Source organism: Bufo gargarizans, chromosome 5 (genome assembly GCF_014858855.1).
Source record: "Bufo gargarizans isolate SCDJY-AF-19 chromosome 5, ASM1485885v1, whole genome shotgun sequence".
Classification (NCBI taxonomy): domain Eukaryota; kingdom Metazoa; phylum Chordata; class Amphibia; order Anura; family Bufonidae; genus Bufo; species Bufo gargarizans.
The window spans coordinates 459,550,129-459,559,818 of record NC_058084.1 but is presented as its reverse complement, the minus strand read 5'-3'; the positions used below and the strand labels follow the sequence as shown (position 1 = coordinate 459,559,818).

General features: G+C 42.2%; 1 protein-coding gene across 1 annotated transcript; it reads right to left on the bottom strand.

Moving 5' to 3' along the window:
• Positions 1–519: 519 nt before the first annotated feature.
• Positions 520–8,917, bottom strand: AGR2 (anterior gradient 2, protein disulphide isomerase family member). Its single transcript, XM_044294851.1, has 8 exons — positions 8,772–8,917; positions 6,173–6,298; positions 5,075–5,138; positions 4,711–4,763; positions 3,927–4,000; positions 3,573–3,636; positions 1,930–2,013; positions 520–729 (listed from the first exon to the last, which is right to left on the bottom strand). The coding sequence occupies exons 2-8, from the start codon at positions 6,288–6,290 to the stop codon at positions 680–682; spliced, it is 507 nt and encodes a 168-aa protein (XP_044150786.1). The 5' UTR covers positions 6,291–6,298; positions 8,772–8,917; the 3' UTR covers positions 520–679.
• Between the last annotated feature and the right edge of the window lie 773 nt (positions 8,918–9,690).

Below are 9,690 nucleotides of genomic sequence, written 5' to 3'. Positions count from 1 at the left end.
GTAGTCAGGGCTCAGTTTACGGATTTACTAGGTGGTGACCTTTCTCCTTTCCCTAGTTTCCAGGCCTCGTACCTCTTCCCTCCTGTGTTTGGTGTGGAGTTTACCACCCACATCGCACCGTGACAACTACTCAGCATCAGTGACTTCAGTAAAAGAGAGGGGAGATCCCTCATGGAATGTAGAAGGAGCAATCAGTCCAGGAATGAACCTCGGCTGAGCTAGTAAAGACAGCAGCATTCTGGACACACAGACCTCACATTAAGCATGTATTATTACCGAGAGGAACACATCCAAGTGCCGGACAACATATGTAAGAACATTTTTTCCATGTGAAAGACGTAAATAAGTTTTACATCTATCAATGAAAAAAACCTACACCATACGCGGTGTGAATACTTTTTTTTAAATGGGCCGCCCACTTGCCAACTCTTTATATTCTATACATGCAGGTAATAAATATCCATGGCTGATGCAGTCTGTCAGCAGCGATTTTAGACAAGAAGCCACAAAGCGCAATCGTAAAATGGAGGTTGTTTTATTTTTAAAAAAGGGGAAATTGCACATATTCAAAAAACAGCTAATCCTTTAAATGCCGCTACTTGTGTATGCCAATATATTACGGTATCAGACGCATCCATACAATGAATATTTAATCTATGTATATACAGTTAGAGGCGCTCTACAGCTCGGTCTTCAGGAGTTGTAAAGCTTTCTTCATGTTCTCGTACACTAGAAGCAAAAAAGAGGAGAAAAACAACAAACGTAAAATGAATGCAAATGATAAAATAAATAAAGGGCTTATACCATGATGTATGCCCTTTCAAGTAAATGTATCACAAAGGGTTAAACTCAACCAGTTAGACCTATATATTGTAGTTGGAGCTCCATTTTTCTAATACTAAGCTCCAAATCCCCTGCATAGGCCTAGAATTGTATCATAATATACGGACTACCTGCAGCCACCACTAGGGGGAGCTCAGGAGCTTACTGTATACAGTCTATACCTGGAACTCCATAATATACCAGTAGGCAGCTTTCTTCTGTATAGAAGAGGCAAACGTTATCTTTCTCAATATCAATGTGGTCCCAGAGCTGAGATCAGGGGCCACACTGTAAGGACCCATTTTTTTTTTACATATCCATTCCCATAGGGTGAGTCCATGGGCCATGGTTTTATGTACAAATGTGTATTAAAAGGTTTGTAACGTTCTGATATACTACGAGTTTTCACAATTTAAGATTTCTGCTTGCTGTCAGTGAATAGAAACATTATTTTATACATTTAGAGGCCCTAGACTGTTCACACACTTAAGATTAATGTATTTGATATAGTAACATATGCTTCAATTCCCACTCTCCTGAAGAAAAAGGCTGCCTGTAATTCTCACTTTCTTCCTCTAGGTGGTGCTGTTGCACTTTCTAGATTTTTAGTATTGAAATGTTTTTTTGTTTTTTTTTGTCGTTAGCAAATATTTCAGATTAATGATGGAACAAGATTCAGATCATAGAGAATTTTTGTATCAAAAAATGTTGGCATTATGAACAATGCCCTAACCTGGCATGGTGGGGAAAAAAGGGTATACAATATTTGGGTGCATTTCATATATCTATAGTTTAGGGGTTAGTGATGGTATTCCTGTAATATCACCTGCTTTATGTCCCATACCCCTGATGATTTCTCATGCTCAAGTGGGGTGAAGGGTTAATTGTATCTAAATAGGTTCAACATTATGCACTAAAATTTTATTTTATATCTTTATGGGACTGCTACCTGAAGCTACCACTAGGGGGAGCTCACTGGCCAATTCTCAAAGCTAGTTGTAGGATTCCTATGTAAAGGTCTCCCCCTAGTGGCAGTTGCAGGCAAAAGTAATCTTTCCACTCAATTTCTCCTGGGTGAGTCCTGACAATAATGGAATTGCTACTTACGCAGATCAATGTCGGTCGGCTCATATGTGTAACGGTGGTTGGAATATCTTCCGGGAATGTCTGCTCTGACTACAAGAGAGGGATCTGTGAAAGACACAAAAAATACAGGAGAGATTAATATAATCCGGCATTTGATAATCCAGAAAATCTCATGAAATTTTTATTTATTTTTTTACATTTTGGGGGTTCTGATCATGAAAGTGTATGCAACCAAATTCTATTTTTCCCAAAAGGACAAATGAAACAATGTTGCAAATAGTCTTGATAAAAAATCTACAGTTGTGTCTACAGCTCCTATGCAAAACTATGTGTCTCTACAACACAATACAGAATACCCGACTGCGTCTGATCCTGCAATCAGGTATCACTCGCCTTTACCTGTACATTAGCAACACAGAGGGAACAGCGTAACCCACGGCTGCAGCATCTGACTGCATCCAGGGTTTATTTGTCAGGATAAGTAACATTATGTATGTACACAGTGACTGCACCAGCAGAATAGTGAGTGCAGCTGTGGAGTATAATGCAGGATGTAACTCAGGATCAGTACAGGATAAGTAATGTAATGTATGTACACAGTGTCTGCACCAGCAGAATAGTGAGTGCAGCTCTGGAGTATAATACAGGCTGTTACTCAGGATCAGTACAGGATAAGTAATGTATGTACACAGTGACTGCACCAGCAGAATAGTGAGTACAGCTCTGGAGTATAATACAGGCTGTAACTCAGGATCAGTACAGGATAAGTAATGTATGTACACAGTGACTCCACCAGCAGAATAGTGAGTGCAGCTCTGGAGTATAATACAAGATGTAACTCAGGATCAGTACAGGATAAGGCTACTTTCACACTAGCGTTCGATCGGATCCGTTCAGAACGGATCCGATCATAATAATGCAGACGGAGGCTCCGTTCAGTACGGATCCGTCTGCATTATTTTGGCATATAAAAGCTAAGTGTGAAAATAGCCTCGGACGGATCCGTCCAGACTTTCAATGTAAAGTCAATGGGGGACGGATCCGCTTGAAGATTGAGCCATATTGTGGCATCTTCAAACGGATCCGTCCCCATTGACTTACATTGTAAGTCTGGACGGATCCGCATGCCTCCGCACGGCCAGGCGGACACCCGAACGCTGCAAGCAGCGTTCAGCTGTCCGCCTGTCCGTGCGGAGGCGAGCGGAGCGGAGGCTGAACGCCGCCAGACTGATGCAGTCTGAGCGGATCCGCATCCATTCAGACTGCATCAGGGCTGGACGGAAGCGTTCGGGTCCGCTCGTGAGCCCCTTCAAACGGAGCTCACGAGCGGACAGCCGAACGCTAGTGTGAAAGTAGCCTAAGTAATGTAATGTATGTACACAGTGACTGCACCAGCAGAATAGTGAGTGCAGCTCTGGAGTATAATACAGGAAGTAATGTAATGTAATGTATGTACACCATGCTAATAAGCTCAGATGTTATTATATTATAGTACCTCCGCTCTGTGATATTATTGGATTACTATAGTTTGTATATTGGGGGGGGGGCTTTAGTGATAGTTATTTAGCAGGTATGTGTTATTAATGTCATTTTCTAGTATAGACCGTGTACATCCACCAGGGGTTCGGGGCAGGTTTACATTTTCTGCAGTGTATTTTACTCACCCACAAACACAACCTTCGGCACGTACTGTCCATCCAGAAGGAGGTTCTTATCTGTGGGGTCATACTAAAAGGCACACACAAAAAACACTATTAGAATGGCCATTATTACTACTATTGTCACTATTATTGCTACTGTTATAATTACTGCTAGTACTAGTGTTACATACTATTTTTAGTACTACCACCATTAGAATGGATATTATTAGTACTGTACTATTACTGATATTGTTATTACATCAGTCCTTATTACTGTTATTACTACGGTCATTATTCATATTAATAGCAGATAAATGGCTAAGTCTCTGTTCGTGTCTTATTCTCGTTTAGATTTTTGGCTGAATTTTAATGACTTACGATAACGTTGAGGAGGACAAAGTGTTCTGCAAGTTTCTGAATGCCCTTGTGTTCTGCAAATTCTTTCTTCAGGGCTGCAAGAAATATGTGGTTCATATGTAATATAGGAAAGTACATCTTTCTCATGCAGATAATTACTGGAAATTATTCTAGAATAAAACGTGCTGTGGAAGCCATTGCACACTTAGACTTCAAACTCTTTACATTCTTACAGAGTTATCTGACAGATTGTGGAAAAGGAAACCTTCCAAGATGTCTGTCATCTTCAATGAAACTTTGAATGATTCAGAGACTTTGAGTTTTTTACTATCTATTTATTCAGTTACAGAGCGCCAAACCCTCTGCATAGAACACAGAGGTAAATGATAACATTGTATCGTCCTGCAGTCACCATTAGGGGGAGCTCAAGAGACTACTGCATACAGCTCATACATTGAAGTCAATAATAATACAGTCCCTTTATGGGGTCCTGTTTCTGATTATTGACCTGTCATATATAGTATCATACAATTATTATTATGTATCTGTAGGGCCCTATAGCAATATAAGATGGGGCCCCACCACCTAGTGCAAGATTAAAACAGCAGCATAAGTAACAATAATAAAGATATATATTATTGCATTATACATCTGAAAACCCACATTACAGCAAAAAGTCACCATATCGTTATTCCCCACAAAAACGGACATTGATCTTGCACCTGCAACCTGTGGGGCCCATAGCAAGTGCTATGGCTATAGTTACGCTCATGCTAGCAGCATTACATTGCATTGCATTCCTTACATTGTGAGTGTGGGCAGTCTTCTCTGTGGTTAATGACTATCAAGGGTTTGTTTCTGTGGAAATAAAATTCATCATTGTTATAGAAAAAAAAATGCAATAAATAAACAAAATAAACTTATTAACACTCCACAAAAAAAAATGTAATCCAAAAATTGAAAAAAAAAAATACAGAAAATAAAAAAAATCTAAGTAATAAAAAAATTAGAAATAAAATGCCACTTTTGAAACTGGCTATACAATACATTCTCTATTACATAAGCAGCAACATGGTAAAAAGCAGAGCTACAATATGACGATGTTACACTAGGTGGCGCCCTAGACCCAAGAGCTACAAGGCATCTCCCACAAGTGGCCCGGTACTGACCCAGACTTGGCTTTGAACAGAGCTTCCTCATACGTCTGCACCCAGTCCAGGTTGTCGCCCCACCCTGCAGAGAGAGAGATCACGCACAGAGTTATCTGACAGATTGTGCAGAACGCAGGCGGTAAGTACAACGGAAAGCAGGACATAGATATAAAGAGCATAAAGATTTCTCCCCCTATCACATGGCTATAACTTTATAAGTCACCCTTAAAGGGGAACTTGACAAAAAAAAAAAAACGTATTTTTTTCAGAAACAGCACCCCCTCTTGTCGCAGGTTGTGTCTGGTATTACAGCTGAGCCCCATTGATTCCAGCAGTGAACTAAGCTCTGCAATTGTCAGCGGAGTGGATTATTGTCTAGTAGTAGTTGATGCTCAGCAGAGATCACCATATTAAAGTGACATCACCAATCTTGGTTTACTGGGCTGGTGATGTCACCAAGTATGGCGACATCACTAGCATAGTAAACCCAGGCAGTGCCAGTCTGCCCCTGGACTATGGGTTAGTCTATAGCAAGCTTTATCTATCTAATGGCTTGCAAGTTACTACTATACATCTAAAACACATAAGGCCTATAGATGTAGCAGAGCTGAGTTTGTGAGGCAAGCTATAGTTGATTTTTAGACACAGCAGAGCTGAATTTGTCAGGCGAAACAAAGTTGAGCTTGTGAGATGCAGCAGTGTTTATTTTGCTAACTGCGGCAGACCAAAAACGTATACGGCATCTTACGCCTAGAGCAAGTCCTGCTAAAGGGCAGAGATTGCTTGTGTCATGCCCCTCCACCTCAACCCTGTGCTAGATATAACGCAGACATAGATCGGATTACTGTGCTTCTTTAAGCTTGGAAAATTCAGCAGAGCTGAACATGTCAAATATTGCGGATTTGCAAGAACAGAACCGAGTTAGTTGTTCGGCACAACTGTTCTTTAAGGGAAAGCCCTACTAGGTACCAGGGGCTGCGTCAAACATAGGTCTCAGCCTCGGAGGACCAGCCAAATCCACAGATCCGCAAATTGAATGACATACACAGCTCTGCTACATCAGTGTAGACATGAGACAGCCTAGACTCGAGGCATTGTATATGTCATGTATCTTACCTCTGGACAGAGTCTGAGGTTTGACGGTTTCAGTCTTGGTTTTGGGGCTCACATCTTTGGACAGAGAGAGCGAGGTAGCCACAATGAGAAGGATCAAGGACTTCAGTACAGCCTCCATGATGATTGCTGAGAAGAAAAATCACACATATATGGCACAGTCAGCATGGTTGGGTCTAGTGGGTCATAGGCAATGCCTGTTTGTATGGCAAGGGCTATGGGGGTCATATACATCATGATCATGGGGCTGGGCTCAGGTTAGCGTCATACAGGTTCCTCGTGGGTGGAGTTATGGTGGCAATCAAGGCTAGAAGGGAAACGTCATGAGAAGCAAATGCCCTTGTGGCTGAAAAGAAAGAGGCAGGGAAGGGTTAAAGCTATGTGTTTTCTAATCCTGCAAGGATGTGATGAAATGAGCCAGCACCAGGAGGGGCCCCTTTTGGATTTTTGTTTACAGCCTCCTATTCTTCATGTTATAGTAGGAATTTATCCATGAGTCACAATAGATTAAAGAGTAACTGTCATATTTGTTTTCTATTTGCTAGTTTATTAGAGCTAGGCATGTTTACCTGAGCTAGTCTGTCAATGATTGTCATAAGATCTGTAATTACCTTATAATAAACGCTTTCATTAATGTCCTCTGTCCCTTTCCACTGCTCCCTTAATAGACCGTTGCTAGGGCTTGTCTGTCTTCATTTTAGTATAAACAGAAGACAGAGGGGCGGTCCTTCACACTGCATGCCTGCATTAGGCTTCAGAGTGAGGAGGCGTGTCTCTCAGTAATCCAATCTGATTGGCTGGCAGGGAGCTGCTGGCTACAGCAAGTGTGTATGGGAAGTGAGGGGAAGCAGTTTTGGCCTCAGAGAACTGGCAGAGGAGCCATCTTGAGAAGGTCCTCATATTGTAAATGTTTAAACAGCCATAACTAAGGGAAAAACTCAAGGAAAAGTGGTAAGTGAAGAAAGTAAAGATTGCTTTATGCATAATGCTGCTGCAGCAGTAACGTATGCTAAAATAGATTTTTTTTTATGAAAAATGACAGTTACCCTTTAAGAAGTATTTTCTGTTGTATTGGGGGCCTGAGTGATTCCTATATAAAAATGTGAAGAAATTGCTGCATCATAGACAACACAGCTCCGCATGGGAGGATCACTTTAGCCCTGCCCATGAGGAAGAAAGCTGCTATGCCCCTCCCCCACAAGTCACAAAATTCTCTGATACAATGTAACTCTCATGGACTCAAATAAGGCAAAAAGTGGTACAATAACTGGTACTTGTTCTCTTCTATCAAATTATAGTCACTGCTTTTTGGTTATATCTATAATAACTCGCAAACAGTAGTCACATCATCCAGCTTTTCCACACCTCCGCATGGCAAATCTGTCGGGCTCTGTAGCGATATGATCATATAGGGTCAGGAGCCTAGGAAAGCTGGATGACAACCATAATATCTCCAGCAGAGATTGTAACCTAACTTTTCCAGACCACAGAATTGCGACTCTGACAAGTTATGCACAAAGTAACAGAGTATCGCGGTCTAATGGACAGTCAGGGGCCTGGGAAAGCAGGGTGACAGATATTGCAGCTCATACAGGGGTTATCACTCAACTGTTCCCTGATGTAGTGGTGAGGAGCCTAGGAAAGCTGGGTGACAACCCTTACATCTCCAACAGAACTTTTTCAGACCCCTGAACGGCCAATTATGATGAATTTATGCAACAAAATGAAAATATTTCATTAGAACACTGTCAGGAGCTTAGGAAAGCTGAGTGACAACTAGGACATTGACAAGAGAGTTTGTCACCCAGCTTTTCCAGACCCCTGACTCGTTATGAGTATATTACTGTATGGGCTTGTTCACACGACCGTAGTTTGGTTCCGCAACTGAGGTGCATTTTTTGCGGCTCGGGTGCAGACCCATTCACTTCAAAGATGTGGACAGAACTTACATGGCCCCGCAAAAATTCTAAGTCATGTCCTATTCTTGTCCGTTTTGCAGACAAGAATAGGCATTTCTATAATGGGCCGCTCCTTCCGTCCTGCAAATTGCAGAAGGCACACGGGAGGCACCAGTGTTTTGCGGAACACGCAAAACACGGCACAGTCGTGTGAACAAGCCGTACAACTGACAGTCAGGAGCCTAGGAAAGCTGGGTGGCTCCCATAGCTTTACCAAACCCCTGTCTAGCTGTACAGTGGATGACAAGCGTTACAAGAGCTGACGACGACCATATCGGTTGTCACCCAGCATTCCTAAAAACTACTGAAAATATAAATTATAATTTTTTTTGCAAAATCTGCAATTTTTTGACAGAAGAGGACGACTCAAGGACTAATGTGTAACGCACAATTTCCCCCTTGGCAGGAGCCGTGAATGCCGGGCGTCCTGAGCCGTGAGCGCACCTGCTGACTAAATTGGATATCGCGCTGATTAAAACGCGCTCTCCATGGCAACCTGGAATTAATGTAACAAAGAGCGTACTAGAAGTGTACAATGTATCAGATCTCATCCCAGGACAGTCCATGTCTGTTACTCCCAATAATTGAGGTAACTCAATCCTAAGAACCCAAAAGAATGAGACAATTCATTGCCAGAGACTCACCTTCTCTCTCCGGTGCCGGGGGTAGGCTTCAGCTGTGAGTCAGTGACCTGCTGGAGCTCACCTGCCTATATATACTCACCTGGGCACACCAGACCCTGCCCAGGAATCTGCATATGAATAGGCGAGGTGCATGCCTCCACTGATCTCACTATTATCCGAGGGGTGGAAGAATCTCCACAACGTCCCCACAGGGAGGGGTGATGAGCGGGCAGGGCAGGTAAATGGGAAATAGTGATTTGCCTGAAGGCTGATTTGTCCCTGTGCGATTGGACACATGGCCATAAGCCTAGTATACAGATTAATGTACTATGTCAGAGGCTGTCCAGTGTCCAATACAGTGGGGAAAAGTTCTGCTCCAAGATTCATGTCTACTAAGCGCCGCTACATGATGGATCTGTGTTCTGTTTGGGGGTTTTGTTTATAAATAAACATTGTTCTTGTGCTACAAATAAAGACAGCAATAGAATGTAATGTATCTAATTCTAGAGATACTAATAATACTGATATCATGTAGATTGTGGGCCCTCTCTCCTTCTGTACCAGTCTGTAACTCGTCTTGTTTATGATTAGTGCACTTGTCTGTATCATGTATGTGCACCGCTTATCATATGTGCACCGGTTATCATATGTACAGCGCCAGGGGATGAATGGCGCTTTAATAATAATAATAATAATAATAATAATATCGGCAGCCTGCGGCTCAGTGGTTAGCCATTTTTGCCTTGCCACACTGGGGTCTGTCCAAGGACAACCTCAGCGTGGAGTTAGCATGTTTTCCCCGTGTTTGTGTCGGGTTCCTCCAGGTTCTCCGGTTTACTTCAACACTCCAAAGACATAGAATTTAGATGATGAGCCCCATTGGGGACAGCAAGCGATGATAATGTCTGTACAGTGCTGTGGAATACGTCAGCGCTATATA